A 17,997-nucleotide genomic window follows, 5' to 3' on the forward strand; every position below is an offset into this window, starting at 1 on the left:
TATATAAAACTTTTTAAGTGTTATATAAATACATAAAAAATTATATTTGTTTATAAATCTTATGTATCAACATATAAGGCATTCAATTGGTTTTTTATTTTCTTAGCTAAATTTATGTTTTTATAAACATTATATTAATTAATTCTGGGTTCGTCTACAGTCCATTAGTTGATATTGCAAGGTTCTGAAAATTGGACTGGACACAACCTAAGAAGGATGTTCAAGATTCAATGGTTGAACCAGAGTTGAACCGGGTGACATTATAAATATAAAAAATATTAAATATAACTTAAATGAAATAATAATGATGTAGTATATGTAGTATAGGAAATATATCATGAAATATAATGAGGTGTGAACTTAAACTAATTATATAACTCTCAAAAAGAAGTCTAGAAATCATGTATTATGATCCAAAAACTTTCTATCAAAAAGCAATAAATAATCGGTTCAACGGTTAGACGCCGCTTCCAGCCGGTTCAGAGATTGTACTGTCGGTTCTAGCCGGTTCATCCTGGTTCAATGCAGAGATGGTTTTTACGCCACTCGGAACCGGACCTTCGGTCAATTCACGACTAAACTAATCGAACTGGCCGATTCGATCCAATTTTTAGAACTATGGATGTTGCTCGTTGGTCTTGGGCCAAAGGTTTAAAGGAGTCCTTCATGTCTCCCCATTGTTATTAAATAAAATTAAAATGGCCATTACTTTTAATATTAATAAAACTAATGGAATGCAAAATTAAAGGAAAAAAAAATCAAATCATTTGTTCAACAAATTAGGTTTATCAAATTTTTTATTATAGATGGTTTTAATGATACGATAACTCTAATTTTAAAAATAGAAATTAAAATAAATTTGACATTAAATACATACGTTTTTTTTTTATATGTTCGGTGTTCCATTTGCATGATGACTTTAGTTGATAAAATTCTATAAAGTTATAGTTTGAAACGAAATATATGATCATATTTGCATTTCTTTTAATGCTGAATGAACCATCTAATTTCTTAGTTTGTATGATAGATGCAATATATATCTGTCTGCGCACGCGCTCAGCCTCAAGTCGTGGTCTGTTGTTTGGCGGGGTTCACTATAAGTACTCATAGGTCACGGGTTCGATCTCCAGTGACGTTGGGTTCTCGAATATTTAGGCACATGCGCGGGCTCTCACAATATGGTCTAGCGCATGAGAAATTGGTAATCTATCGATATATGCAGAGAGAGATGCATATATATAGATAGATGTATAGATAGATACATGCATACATATATAAATGTAAACATATATAGATATGTACATATATAGATGCAAGATATATATATATATATATATACATATCATGTAGCTTTCCAAAAGACAGCATGGTAATTGGTAAACTATTATAGCACTGGAAAATCATGGAAAGTGCATTAAAGGCCACCTGTGACAGTGATTTAAAAGGAAAATATGAAACACACAACAAAACAATACATTTCATAAAATTACAAAAAGAGAAACAGCAGTGGTGCCAGTCAAAGCTGGCAGAGGGCTGAAATTCCCCAAAACCAGCATGCTCCAGCAGCTATCATCACCTCGAATGGCTAAGAAAACAAGGGAGATAAATTGGAATTGACATCACATTTTAACTCATCAAATAAATGGAAGGAGCTTTTAAATACATACCACTTAAATCTTCTATCACCCATATCAACATCAAACAATGACTCAGCCACATCATCTTGCATGCATCAATGGACACCACCATCACATCATTGCATTCAATTTTGGCAGTTTTGTAAATTCTAGAAATAATAAATTTTACCTAAGCCATTATCTGTAGGGACCAAGAAACTTGCCTTATAGAAGCCATGTGACATTAATCAAAGGGCAAATATTGATAATATATGTGATAGTAACTAGGATTCAAGGCTAAAAAATTCCAAAATGATAGTGATTAAATCATGATAAGGCCATTATTTTGAAACCCATATGATGATCTTTCAATGATGTTTTCTTAAAATTAACTATACTTTCAAAAGTATCAAAACCCCTATTAAGTCAAATTTAACGCGCACGAACAAAAATTAACTTCATTAAATTTCCTTCCTTAAAACGTTTAAGCTTTGGACCCTAAAACCTTAACAAAGTAATATATATCCTTGTTGCTTGCCTCATACACATGTGGACATATATGTACACTAGCATGTTTTATGCTCCACTGACACCAAGACATGCACCTAATGCATTTCATAGGAATCCTAGGTTTGTGATAAATTTAATGATGTGTATGTAATAGCATAGTTGTGATGTGTGATTGAGTGATGTGATATATTGTGATACAAGAATTTAAGGAAAATTCAATGGAAAGCAAAAATTAATACTGAATTCAAATTTAAAATTACTGCAAAACAGGATAGAAATCTAAAATTGCAACAAAATAACACACAACACTAGAACTTGGGTTGGATTTTGGCTGAATGTGGTGCCACTAGGAATTTGTTCTTCCAGGGAGGTGGCAATAGGGTTGGCTAGCACGCTGGATGGTGGCGGTTGCAAGGGGGAAAGTGACGACGGTAGGGGGGAAGGGGTATGACGCAAGGACAGCGGTGGGGGTGTTCTCTTGAGTGGCGACAACAAAGTTGGATGGAAAAAATCAAGAGGTCTGGTATTTTCTAAGTGGTGACAGCAATGGGGGAGCGGTTAGGGTGAAGGGAATTGGTGCGGGAGAGAGTGAGGGATGAAGGGATACACACCACCTCGAGAACCTAATAAAGCCAAAGCACCACTCAAAACCTTTGGATACATCCTAGAAAAGGAAAATGATGTGTCGATGACTGTTCCGAAACAAATCACAGCAATAACTAAACCTAAAACACAGAAAAGACAATATATAGTCTTAGGATAATTAGGAGTACGCCCCACTCTAATTTGGCAACAATGCAAAGCCTCAAAGGTCTGACAGGACCCTTAGAAGCCTAGACCAAACAGGCCCATGTGTGTCGGTTGATGGAAACCCAACAACTAACACAATAATTCAGTCTCTCGGCATAGTGCTGAAAAGCTTAAACTGTCCATGTTACTCATCCAAATTTTTAGATTCAGATTTTATGCTCCGAGGTGGTGGTTATGTCATTGATCTTGCATTGTTTGAAATCCTTCCTACAATAGTACAGTCCCCGACTCCTTGTTTTTTGTCACTCAGATTGTCATACCCCTTCTTGTTGTCACTCGGATCGCCAGACCCCTTCCTCTTGCAACTCAGCTAGCTAGACCCCTTTCTGTTGCTTCTCCATGTCACCAAGCCCCTCTCTAGGTCGCTTTGCTTCACCTGTCTCTTTCGTTTGTTCCCAACAACCTTCCAACAACCCCAAGGCAACCTCCTTGATGCCATCCCAATCAGCTACCTCCCTGTTGTAGCCTCAATTTGCCTCCAGCTGTAGCCTCAATTTGCCTCCAGCTACCTCCCTGTTGTCGTCCCAATCTGCTAATGCTTATCCCATTGTCTCCTCCTCCCTGCCATTCACTGAAACACTGCTATAGCCTCTCTAAACTGTCCCACAGCTGTTGTCCAACCAAAAATCATCACCTTTCCCCTCCCCCTAGATTCCCATTTGTATTAATGCCCCAATCTGCTAATGCTTATCCCATTGTCCCCTCCTCCCTGCCATTCACTGAAACGCTGCTATAGCCTCTCCAAACTGCCCCACAGCTGCTGTCCAACCAAAAATCATCAGCTTTCCCCTCCCCCTAGATTCCCATTTGTATTAATGTCAGTTTATTTTCAATTTTATGACCCTTGTTTAGTTTCTTTCTATTTTTCAATAATAATAATCTGATTTGCTTCTTTTGTTAGATTTATTTGGTATCACTTTGCTTCTGTCGAGATTTACTCCATTAAAAAAATGTGAGCCAAACTTTTCATCTATTTTTTAATATTTCCTCCATCTATAACTATCTCAAATTCAAAATAGCATTTCGTCTAATAGAATGCTTAACAAAAATTATGTACATCTCCATATTCTCCTCATGCTCATTAAAATCATGTACATCAAATTAAATCTTATGCATACATCATTACTTGATTTTTTTTTTCTCAAGGTTATATTTCCTTGGATTAATGTGTTTGTTAATCATAATTTCACACGCAATCATTATTATTATAGGCACCTAAGAGATTCAATACTAAATGTGCTACATAGTTTTGATAGTATATTACTCTTATAGAATGCAAACCCAAATAATTTAGGGGTCCAGAAGTTAACATCTCTTTTTATTTTAATAGGAGTTCCTTCAATTCAAAATTTTTGTAAGTCATGTTGTATATAGATAGTGGTTTCTTGATGACTTATCACACACGCACATACATAGATAGATAGATAGATAGATATAGATAGATAGATATATAATGTAAAACTAAAATTCACTAAATAATGCAAAAGGAAAGATTATTGGCATTGGATCTATCATTAAGGACATTAAGAACCCTATAATATTAGATAAAGTCTTGCTTGTATTTTAGTTTAAAATGTAATTTAATATATGTTAGTCAATTATGTATAAAGGTTTTGATGTAGCCATTTATACATCTCACTGTATCATTATAAGTATGAATATTATTTTATTTATTAAACATAGGCATGAGAATGTTTATTTACTTAACAAAAAAATTCAAATGACATCATTTTAATATTCTAAAAATACTTTTTTTAATTAATGATAATAATTAATATAAATAAATCAAGAAAATATTACTTCAAACAAATTCATATTATTTTTAATTTAAGTTAATAAAATATAATTTATTAATACTAATGAAAATTTATTATGATTTAATTAATAATTGTAGAGTGATATAGGAAACATTAATTACATCCATTGAAACAAATTATGTATATGTAGGCGCAAAGCAACGATGCTATCTATCAAGTTTGTATCATGATGGGTAAAATTTATATTGAATTGAATACAGTAGGCCCACAAAGGTTTGACAAAACGACACCAAAAATGGTATATAAATAGGCCCACTAATAATCATTGTGCAAATAAGTGCGACAATGGTATATAAATAGGCCCATTAATAATCATTGTGCTAATAAGTGCAAAAGTAATACTGAGAGAGTGTGACAAGCCAATCAACCACTGGAGAACTCAGGGTTCACCAACTCTTGGAGAACTTAACTATAGCTCACGAACGTAGTAGTATGATCTGAAAAATACTCGAGGAACTTGGTTGAAGTTCATGCAAAGGGTCATCGAGTCCGACTGACACTCATAAAACATATGTTAGCCCTCCAATGGTGTTTTCACTCGGCGACTAGATTTATCCGACAATATTGATAGTCGTCCGATTGAAAATTCGCTCAATTACCTGGCCCTTAACGCCCATGAGTCATAAAATTTTCTTTCATCTTCTCTCAGAACACAGGTCAAGTGCTTGTGGTCATTCCCTTCTCACTCGCAACAAGATCTATGGTGGGCACTACATGAATCACACTAGTAGCAAGTATGGACGGTTACTCCCGCAATGACTGAGACAATATTTGTTGAATATTTCTAATGTAAGGCGAGGTCTGTCAAAGACGATGACTTAACCAAGCAACCAAGACATGTGTGATGTAAGACTTGGGTCAAGCAATAGCATAACAAACAAGTCACGAACTCTTTACATTTTCATTCATTTATTCAAACTCTACAACACTATCCCAATCAACTGGCCTTTCGGCCCGCCGACTAACTCAACTTTTAAATCAATTTAGTTCACCGATTGTCTAGTCGATATTTTTTTGTGGCTGGCTCAACTTAGGTACACAATATTAGAAATAAAAATAAAAAACTCTAAGATACGACCAAACAAAAATGCTTTTTCAGCTTTCATTCATAAACTATGAATTGGATTATAAAAATTGATTTATAAGATACATGCAAATAAAGAAAGAAACTTTTCTTTTCTCTTTACAGCCAGCAGTCATAACCAATCTAAACATTTGATGACCCGTCATTATCTCCATCACCCCACTTCCTTTACTAGACTCTTCCCTCAAGTAGAAAAATTCTCCTAATTAGACCAATCAGAGGTGACTAGGCTAGTCTTAATCACGTGACCAATATCATACAAGATCCCCTACTAGAATTTCTCTACTAGTATAGCCTTCTGTACTGGATGGGAAGAAAGCTCAATGAACTCACCTGGTGTCTTTGATATAGATAGACTCTTCTTCAAGACCCCATTTTCTTCTTTGTAAATGAGCTCGCCTATCTTTGCTTCATTTAACTTTTTCTTAACCACCTCCCCCTTCACCTTCTCCTCGAGCTCTAGTTGAGCCTAACAATCTTGACAAAGAATGGTTGACTATAGGCCATTAAGTGATAAATGTCAGTCATACGACATAGGCCGGTCAAGCTTTGTTATAACAAAGCATCCTCCAATGTATGAGACTACATCACCTTAGCTATTATAGAGGGATACCAGACTGAGCAAAATTTTAATCTTTTTAAAGATTAACGAGAAAAACTTGATACTCAGGCTGTTTGTCACCTCCCAAAAGAGCTCTTAGAGGTGGTGGGCACCCCAAGATTTAAATACTACTTTTCGGTCCTACACCTAGCCGATGTGGGACTTTTTGTCCGTGACATTCTCCTCTACCCAATCACGTGACGCCCTCGTCAAGGAGTGGCTCCACCGAGGGTCCCACTGGACCATGGAGAGTCCACACAATTGGCAGACAGTAATCTGCTCTGATACCACTTGTCATCTCCCAAAAGAGCTCTTTTGGGAGGCGACATGTTGCTCACTTTCGACTCTTCTTATCGCATAGAAATTCCCTTAAACAAAAACCTCTTACATTTCTTTTCAGACGATAAGGGGAGTAGATCACTCGAGCCAGTCATCACAGCCTTCCCCCATAACAAAAAACATAAGATATGTTCCCTCATAACACAACAACCAATATATACACACGTATATATACATATATATACACATGCACGCGTGCGCGCGCACACATACACACACACATATATAGCTACATATCTACATATCTATATACATAGAGATATTAATATAGATGTGCACGTATATATACATATATATACACATATGCACGCGTGCGCACGCACACATACACACACACACACATATATAGCTACATATCCACATATCTATATACATAGAGATATTAATATAGATGTATGCATATATATAGCTACATGTCTCTATAGAAATATATATATATATATAGATGTGTGTATATATATAGATATATATAAATACATATTTACATATCAATATAGATAGATACAGATATAGATGAATGTATATATATAGATAGATACATTTAGAGATGTATCTATATATATATAGATAGAAACATATACTATTTATATTGATAGATATAGTAGAGATGTATTGATAGATACTGATATAGATGTATGTTTATATATATACTATATATATATATATAGATATATAGATAGATATAGATATATGCATGTATATATATATACACTATACATATATAAATATATACATGCATATACATATATACGTACCTATATAAAGAGGATAGAAGAGTCCAACCACTGGCACAAGTGTAAAATAAAAAATCTGCTATCAGCAGATTCAAAATGACAAATAAAATAAGGTAAATACAATATTTTTTAGTGGCATTTACATACATACTGAACAATTCTTATCAATTTATATATCTATAACCTATACTTTAATTTTTACATTTCTAATACTAAAATTTCTTTTATCACATAAAAAAAGATCATTTTTAGCTCACTTTTTAAGTGAAATAAACTTTTGATACATCCCTAAAGTGATATTAATATGCACATTAAAATTTAGTGTTGATATATAAATACATAGGAATTAGACAGTGCAGTAAAATTCACTCCGTCATAAGCCAAGCTCCTCCCCGAACAATGAAAGGCGGCCGGAAGAAAATCGATACTCCGCCGCCCTCCGACGAACAAGCTGCGGCCGGCGGCGATGATGCCGTTCCCTCTTCGGAACCACAAGGAGCCGCTCTTGAAGAAAAAGCAGCAACTTTGGAAGAAAAGGCAGCAGCTTTGGAAGAAAAAGAAGAAGAGGAGGAGGAGGAAGTGGAAGCAGAAATCGCCGATGAAGAAGGGGTTTCAGAGAAAGATCGACAAGACGAAGCTCCCCGAGAAGGCGAGCCTACAAAGCTCGAAGAAGGTTTTTACGAGATCGAAGATATTCGCAAGAAGCGTATTCGAAAGGGCGAAGTCCAATATCTCATCAAATGGTAGTCTTACTCTCCCCCCTTCTTGTACACCCTTTTCCTAGGGTTTCGTTTTCAAAAGCTAAAATTTGTGAAAAAAAATCCAATTTTGAAGGCGTGGATGGCCGGAAACTGCCAATACATGGGAGCCAATCGAGAATCTTAAGTCCTGCGCGGATTTCATTGAGGTTTTTGAGGAGAGATCACCATCTCGAGGCCGAAAGAGAAAAAGGAAGCACAGTGGACTCAATAATGCGTTTATCAAGAGGAAACCGCGTTCTGTAAGGAACGAAGAGGCGTCTCCTTCTATTGAGAATGAGCTTAGAAAAGAGAAGCAGATTGTTGACGAGGTTGAGGCAAATGGATCTCATGAAGCTGATGAGAAGAAGAAGGAGAGTGACAAGGAGGCAGGGCATATTTCAATCCAGCTCAATGTGCCTGCTGTGGAGGAAGAAGGATCCATGGAGGATGGGGCCTCAAAAGTTGAGTTTTGCCATCCTGTTGGATCAAAGAAGAGGAAGTCTGGTTCTGTGAGAAGGTTCAAGCAGAATTCTGTTCATTGTCAACAGGATGAAGCTCATAATGTAGTTATTGCAGGAGAAAAGCTGGGGAATGAAGGTGCCGATTCAAATGAGAATGAGGAGGAGATTGGAAACAAGACAAAAAAGCTTGATGATTCAATGAATCCACATACCATTACCAAGATTCTGAAGGCTGTGCGTTACCATGCTTCTGTTACTGATAATGTTCAGCAAGTTTCCATTATTTTTACTGCATTGAGGTCTGATGGACAGGAAGTTCTTGTGGATAACAAGGACTTGAAGCTCAGTAATCCATTGCTTTTGATAAGCTATTATGAGCAGCATCTGCGTTATAGTCCTCTTTCATGAGTTGCAGAGCTGAAATAAGCTAATTTTCAACTTGATTGAATCCAAACTTATTGATTTTTTCATCTCTCAATTCAAGTTTGCAAATTGGCTGGTGGAGGTAGATGGTTCTGTTGTGTTTCTGCTGACCTTTTTGAAGGAATTCATGTTGCAGAATTGGTAATTTGGAGTGATTTATATGGTTTAGAGAGGTTTTGAAGTCTGATGTTATGTGTGACAGTAATGCAGTTAGTTATCTTGACTTGAATACTAACAAGGTGATGAAGTCTTATTTTGATTTATGGTACAAGGCACCACATTGTGAATATATGAAGATTATTTTTTATTTCTTATTTTGGGTCCTGTACATACATACCACCCAATTCTTATGTATTTACGTATCTAACACATAAAATTCATTTTTTTTTTTACATTTATACCTCCCAAATATTTCACATCACATCAAAATAACACTATTTTAACTTTCAAGAAGTGGGAGACACCCTTTCATGCATAAATAAGATGTCATATATATGTAATAATTAAAGTTTAGCTGTTAGTTATGTCAATACAAAGGAATTGAGAGGTATGTATGTAAATACATAATGAATTTATCTAATTTTCATTTTTCCATCTATAGAACTACATAAGATAAGTTTGTGTTTATTTTGATGGACTTATGTTTTTCTTATTATATTTTTGGCTGACATTTGCTTTGTGGCCCTAGAAATTATATGAAATCAGTTATCGGCTATAAGCATAAGAATCAAAGAGTATTTTTTGTTGCTTCATAATAAAACTATTCATATTTCACCCATCTTCTTCAGTAATTCTTGCTTGATGATTAAAAAACTGATGGATTCTTTTTTTAAGCACCTGATATTTTCTGAAGTTAAATTCTGGCTTTTTAATGGAACTTTCCTGAACTTTTTTACTTTTCATGTTCATCACCAGAGATTATTTTTGACACCTTGTTGTAATAAATTAACAAATACAGGATCATAGGATTCCCAAATTTTGCTTTGTACTTGGCAGATTGATTTATGTATATATATAAAAATGTTTGATTCATATTTGAAGTACATTTTTAAGTCATACAAATACAGGATCATAGGATTCCCAAATTATGCTTTGTACTTGGCAGATTGATTTATATATATATATATATAAATGTTTGATTCATATTTGAAGTACATTTTTAAGTTTGAAAAATTCTATGACATCACTTCATTAATTTAAGAGCCACTTCCACATTCCTTGTTGAAATCACACCATTTGATAGTATTAGATTCTTTCACTCGTATCTATTCATTGTTGAAATCACACCATTTGACACCGTTTTTGTTTTCAAGGTCTCAATCTTTTATGACTTATATCTCCATAATTTCTCTAAGAAATTCTAAAGTTTGTAATATGTTTATGGAAGTTCTACATAAATGCCGCCTAATTCCTATTTATTTATACCTAACACCTATGTATTTAGATTATCATTATTGATGGATGCGTGCATGGATGGATGGATGCTGAAATGACAAAATGCGCTTTTAATGAAGAAGGTCAAAATAGATGATTAATTTTTAAAGTAGATAACTCCCTTATCTACAAAATATGGACATTTGATTTCAAAGAAAAAGCATTTATTAAGAAGTTAAAACAGTCGATCACAGTGTATCAGGTTAATAAAACACTCTACGTATTAACAGAAGAAGGCGTACATAGATATATGTGAGATATCATATATATCCATATTTTTCTAATTCAAATTTCATTCAAACCACTCACCTTGAAAGGTTTAGATGGAATGATATTTGCTTTCTTGAGAGACGGTACATGCTTTAACTGGGCCCATTCTCTCATGGGTGTCATTGAAACCAGGGTGTGCCACGGGCCAATCTATTTCAACACCTTTCCTAATTTTAGTTTATCTTTGATGGACGTCTACCTATTTGAAGTCGTCAAACTCCAACTACAGCTACATGGTTATGATTTTCTCCCAAGATTGAAACCATAACTTTGGTGTTTAGAATTCACTTTCAAATTCTAAATACTTTAAACCCTAATATTACAAAGGTAGTTCAATCAATGGAAAGAACTGCCTAAATTGAAACCAACCTCTTAGCCTCCCATATTTCCACTAATAGAACTATTAAATGGAATGGGGTAACATTTCCTAAGTCATGGACTATTCAATCAGCCTTGACTCCAAAATCGATTATAAATCAAAACATCAATCAAATATCCAAGCATCTTATGTAAATGTGGAAGTAAGATTTAATCCTAGAAGGTCGATAACTATTCATAGAATATCGATCCCATCAAAAACTTCTATTGATTCATCTTCAACCCATGAAGAAGCAATAGTAGAAGCTCTTCAGCTAAATAGAAATCAAATTTTCCATCGAACGAGAGAAAATCATTCTCTCACACCTACAGCTTCTAAAATAAGAAAAAACTTCTATTGATTCATCTTCACCCCATGAAGAAGCAATAGTAGAAGCTCTTCAACTAAATAGAAATCAAATTTTCCATCGAACGAGAGGAAATCATTCTCTCACACCTACAGCTTCTAAAATAAGTTTTAATTTTTAATGAATTATGCTCCAGGAAATAATATGATAACTATTCTCATTAGAGAATATCATCAACCTCGATATGAAAATTTTAGGCAATGGTATCGAAAGAACACCACTGAAGAATTTTGTCTTGAAATATGCAAGATATATTTTAATGACATGCATAAAAGAAATAAGCAAGGGAAATGAGTCACTACATTCGTCTCTTGGTTCAATCAGCACTATACTAATCAAGCTCGACTCGCTATGATTAGTTAAAAATGAAAATGAATAAAAAGAGATAATTAAGTCACCATATCCTCTTTTTGAAAGTCCGCATTAGCAATGATAAATATGATTAAGGATTTATTACTGTATTAAAACAATTAAAATATTATAAATAGTACTTTACAAACAATTGTAGAATATTTATTTCAAATTGAAAATAAATTAGATCAGCTTTTCAAAAACTCTAGGAGCCTAAAAGGAAAGTTATTAAAAACAAAATAGCCTTAGAAAAGGAAAAATCTACTCTCCCAATAATTAGGTATCCTAACATTCAACCTCCACCAAAGCTTGACCTAAATATTGAACCAAGCAATACGGATTTAGAGAATTACCTTTCCAAATATAAAGAAAAATCTCTAAGAACTATGAAAAAAAATAATAATATTTATCCATCGAAGATGATCTCTTTAACGCTAAGGTAGATGATTTAGCTGAAGCATTTCAAAATCTTCAGACTAATGATTCTTTGGAAATTAATAAATTAATCATCCAAAAAAGCCTCTTGAAAAATATTATATAGTTGTCATCCTCCTATGGATATTAACTTTGGTGAAACTTCCACTGGACATCATATGACGTATGACGATAGATGGCTTTAGTGATCATCAAATTTGTATAGAAATTCACCAAATGATGGTCTATGCTACTATGACACAATTTAGGCGATACACTTCACCTCTAGCAGTCAGGATGATTGTTAGTGGATTCACAAGAAAGCTCTAAGAATGGTTTTAACTGATAATCAAAAAGAAAATAATCTAAGTGAAAAAAACATAAAAGATCCCTCAAAGACAAATGAAGAAGCAATTTTCTCTTTAATAACTGCAATTCTTGAATATTTCATAGGAAATGTATCTGACCAAGGAGAAAGAACCATATCCATTCTCCAAAAGTTAAGATACCTATCACTCACTCACTTTAGATGGTATAAAGATATCTTAGCTAGAGTATCCGATGTTAATTCGGTTCATTAGAAATAAAATTTATAAAAGGATTACCTAATATGTTCGGAGAAAAAATAAAAAGAAACCTTTGAAGCCCACAAACAGGTGATATTTCATATGATATCCTTACATATGACATCTTATAAATTTGTGTGCTAAAATTGGTTTTGAGTTTTGTGCTGATATTAAACTCAAGAAACAACTCAAAAGAGAAAGACTCATTGAAAGAGAACAATTAGAAGAATTATGTTAGCAATTTACTCATGACATCTCCATAATTGCTCCCTCTCAAAAGGAAAAAAATAGGATTATTCCAAAGAATTATTATGTAAAGATTTATTTTTAATGTGTTTCATTCCATTAATAAATTCTTTTTGAGGATCAGTATCGAAATGAAGTGTAATATTTTCTTAAAACAACATAGCAACTAATGTCATTTTGATCAATTTTTTGAATGGGCATTATTTGCAACAAAAAAAGAGTACCCAATATGATATGTTGGGAGAATTTTTTTATAAATAAAAATGAAGCAATAATACAAATATCTTATTTACAAATAGATGCATTTGAAATTCATAGGCAAATATTTAAAATAATATAATATGCAAAAATTAGGCCAAAATAAACTTGGAAAAAATTGTGAAATTTGAATCCTACATATGCTCTAAATTTGGACGAATTTTGCAATATTTAGTTCAAGAAAAAAGTAACAATATAATTTGAAAAAATATAAATAAATTCTTAAGGATTTAATACACTTAAATAAGTGTTTACACCAATATATTATGAAAAAATTTTGGCGAAAACCGTAAGAAAAAAAAAATTTATAGAAAAACATATTATACCTTATAATTACCTCTTAATTGATAAAATTAGTTTAACTAGAACACAAGTGTGACTAGTGAACTCATGTTTAAGTGAAACTTAATAAAAATTCTATAGGCATTCATTTTATAATTATTTATAATTATTTATAAATTATTTCCCATAATTTATTAGTTAAAAACATTAATTGGGTAAAAATATATAAAATAATATTTTTAGATTATTCTAGAGAGAGAAAATGTTATACTATATTATTTTTTAAATTAAGCATAATAGTAAAAAAATATTCAAGCCATCATTCTATAAATAATGTTAATGTATTACATTCTCAATATGAGATAAAAATTAAGCTTGTTATGCGAAGATATAAACATTTTATCATGGACTAATTCTTTTCAGATTATTCACGAGAGATAAAATTTTTCCTCATATTATTTTTAAAATTAAGCATAACATTGAAAAAATATCAAACTATCATTTTATAAATAATGTTAATGTCTTACATACCAAAAATCAGATGAAGATATGAACGTGGTGTGGAGATATAGACTTTTATGTAAAATAATTATTTCAATTAATTTGTAGAGAAAATACTTATTTAAAACTAATTTCAAAAATTAGGTTATCAAGATATGCAATAAATGAGTGATTCAAGCTAAATAATAGTGAGCTCTTATTTGTCTTATTGTTTACATATCATACTTATACCCTAAACACTTCTCCAAACTATCCAATGCATATCATTTTGAGTTCACAAGTTTGACTAAACTTTCTAGGTCTAAAATATTTCATGTAATACGAGAAACACATTAGTATCATCCAACATTTGTTTGTTATCATCAAAACACATTTAGAGTATGATTGGGCTCATAGAGTCAATAAGATGAACCACCTAGCTTGTGTCATGGTAACATAGACCATCATTTGGTGAATTTATTCATGAATTTGATGATTAATAAAGCCATTTATGTCCCAAGCACATAGACCAATGGCATCATACGTTCTTTGTTGTCTGGTAGAAGTTTTATCAAATGAACATACATAGGAGGAGGACGCCTATAATAAAGTTTTTCAAGCGGCTTTTTGGATAATTAATTTTATTAATTTCCAAGAATTATTGATTTGAAGATTTTGAAATACTTTAGCTAAATCATTAGCCTGATCATTAGAGAGTTCATTTTTAGTAGATGATTTTTCTGATCTTTCTTCCAGAGTTGTTAGAGATTTTTCTTTCCATTTCAAAAGGCAATTCTCTAAATCCTTATTAATTGGTCTTATATTAGGTCATGTTTAGGTGAAGGTTGAATGTTAGTATGTCTGATTATACGAAGAGTAGATTTCTCCTTTTCTAAAGTTATTCCATTTTTAGGAACTAACCTTTTAGGCTCCTCGGATTTTGAGAGGCTCCTCGGGTTATTTCAAAATTTAATCTAATTTATTTTCAGACATAAATAAATGCCCAACAATTATTTGTAAAGTATTATTAGTAAAATTTGATTATTTTACTACAATAATAATTTTTTTTAGTGTTTGTGCATTAGTATTGGTTTTTCCAAATGTCGTGAGTTCAAGGCTTTCAAATTTATCATTGCTAATGCTTGCTTCCAAGGAAAGATATGGTGACTCAATTACCTCTCCTTATTCACTTTACCATTTTTCTTACTAATCATAGCAAGTTGAGCTTGATTAGTATAACACTGAGTGAACTAAGGAACGAATAGAATGACTCCTCTTCCATGCTTATTTCTTTTAAGAATGTCATCAAAATATATCTCACATATTTCAAGACAAAATTCTTCAGTGGCATTCTTTCGATAACATAGCCTAAAACTTTTATAGCAAGGTTCATGATATTATCTAATGAAAATAACTCTCGCATTACTTCCCGGAGTGTAATTCATTAAAAATTAAAACTCATTCCAGAAGTTCAAAAGGGGGAGAAGAATTTTCTTTCACTGGATGGAATTTTTTATTTCTATTCATTTGAAGAACTTCTTCTGGTTCTTCTTCAAGGGTTGAAGATGAATGAAAAAAAGTTTTAGATGGTTTCAATATTCTAGGAATAATTATCAATTTTCAAGGATTAAGCCTTACTTCAACATTTCCATCAGAGGTTTTGATTATATGATCAATGTATTGATTTATATTTGGTCTAGGATTCAAGGTTGATTGAATAGTCCATGACTCAGGGAATCTTACCCTTGTTCCACCTAATAGTATTATTAATGGCAAAATGGAAGGCTAAAAGGGTGGTTTCAATTAAGGTAGTTCTTTTAATTGGTTGAACCACCTTTTTAACATTAGGGTTTAAAGTCTTTAAAATTCAAAAGTGAATTCTAAAGATCAAAGTTATGGTTTATGATGATGGAATAAAATCATAAGAAACCACTTAAGTGAAGTATAAACATCAAAGATATGATTTTAATTGAGTTTAGAGAGTTTTCTCAAAAGCTTCTTCATTTAAATAAATAATATGTACTGATTTATTTTTAATACTACTCATTTCATTAATAATTACTTCTTGAGGATTAGTAATGAAATGAAATGTAGTATTTTTTTTTATCAAAATAGTGTATTAAATATCATTTTGATCAATTTTTTGAATGGGCATTTTTTGCAGCAAAAAAAGAGTATCTAAAATGATATGTTGGATTAGAATTTTTGCAAGTAAAAATAGAGTAATAATAAAAATATTTGAATATTAAATAGCTGCATTTGAATGTTTATGCTTAATCTACATTCGGTCATCGCTGGCAGAGGTTAATCGTTGAGCAGTTTTTTCAAAATATTTAGAAGGGATAAATCCTTGTTGAATACAATTCATATCAACACCACTATCAATAAGTATTTTTAAATTCGGTAAAATTTATTCTCTATGAATAAATATAATAGGGATATACCATTTATGCATAATAGCTTTATAAATAGGCTGAATAAATTATTCTGAAGGAACATTTTCTTAATTCATATTCTTTTGTTAATATTGTTTGGTTTCAATATCAACCATTCTTTCTTTAATTTTCTCTTGATCACACTTAATGATCTTAATCTCATTTTTTTACTGATTAAAGTTAGCTTTATGATCATTAATGGTAAATTCATTTTGTTTTTCCAATAACTTTATAATATACTTCTTTTGAAGAGTATATAGAAAAATTATGGCTTATATCTTCATTATTATTATTTTTTTATTAAAAATTTTAAGAACTTTATTTATGGTAGAAATACATTTAATTTGGGGAAGAATTTTTATAATTTTTTTCCTTTTGTTGATTTGTCAAGGTAATTAATTATGACATTTCAACAACTTTTTTATAATAATTTGACTTGTTACAACCCTTGCAACAACTAGAGTAACTTTTATTTTCATCTTCTGATGAAGAAAATGAAGATTCAAAAATTACTTCCTCAGTGAAGTGGACTCTGAGTCAGTTAATAAGAGATTCATAAGATTTTGATGAAGGGGGTTCATCAATTTTAAGCTCTTAAGTTTTTTCTTAGTTGTGCAACCATTAGAACAATGAACTTATAATCCACACTTAAAATACTTAATTTATTTCTTCTTGTTTTGAGGCTTAGAAGAAGAAGTGTTGAAAGGTTTAGAAGATTTTTTCTTCTCTCATTTTTTTTTATTGGGAATAATCCTCTTTTTCTTTTGAGAGGTAGCAATTCTGGAAATATCAGAAGCAAATTGCTCATAGAATTCTCTTAATTGTTTTCTCTTAGTGAGGCTTTCTCTTTTGAGTTGATTATTAAGTTTAATATAAGCACAACGCTCAAGACAAGTTTTAACACACGTGTTTATATGATTTCTATATGTAATTATGTCATATAGAATATCACCTATTTGTGGGCTTTGAAGGTTTATTTTTACCTTTTCTACAAACAAATCAGGTAATCCTTAGATAATGTTTTTTTTCAATGAATCGAATTGACATTGGATAAGATCATTACTATAGCTAACAAGATATCTTTATACCATCTAAAATGAGTGAGTGAGAGGCATCTTAAATTTTAGAGAATAAATCTAGGGTTTTTGACCAAAGGAAAATATGTTGAGATTTTCATACCTATTTATACTGTTTTTAATGATATTACACTTTAAAGAAAGGTCTTTTTGATGTTTTGTTGCAGGAATGATGAATTAGGGTCAATGGAGCAACAAGATGCAAAAAGAAGCGAATTTGGAGTGAAAAGGACCAAAATGTGGAGATTTGAACTAAGGGAGCCGACGACGCCATCGACGCCGCCGACGCAAGTTTTTCCCGAGGCTATAAGACAAAATTCTCCAG

The 17,997-nt window shown here is 32.2% G+C and overlaps 1 protein-coding gene across 1 annotated transcript; it reads left to right on the forward strand.

Annotated features, from left to right (window-relative positions):
* Positions 1–7,864: 7,864 nt before the first annotated feature.
* Positions 7,865–9,405, forward strand: LOC110031501 (probable chromo domain-containing protein LHP1). The gene is made up of 2 exons (XM_020734725.1): positions 7,865–8,254; positions 8,346–9,405. The coding sequence occupies exons 1-2, from the start codon at positions 7,911–7,913 to the stop codon at positions 9,118–9,120; spliced, it is 1,119 nt and encodes a 372-aa protein (XP_020590384.1). The 5' UTR covers positions 7,865–7,910; the 3' UTR covers positions 9,121–9,405.
* Positions 9,406–17,997: the final 8,592 nt, after the last annotated feature.

Source organism: Phalaenopsis equestris, unplaced genomic scaffold (assembly GCF_001263595.1).
Source record: "Phalaenopsis equestris unplaced genomic scaffold, ASM126359v1 Scaffold000834, whole genome shotgun sequence".
Taxonomy (NCBI): domain Eukaryota; kingdom Viridiplantae; phylum Streptophyta; class Magnoliopsida; order Asparagales; family Orchidaceae; genus Phalaenopsis; species Phalaenopsis equestris.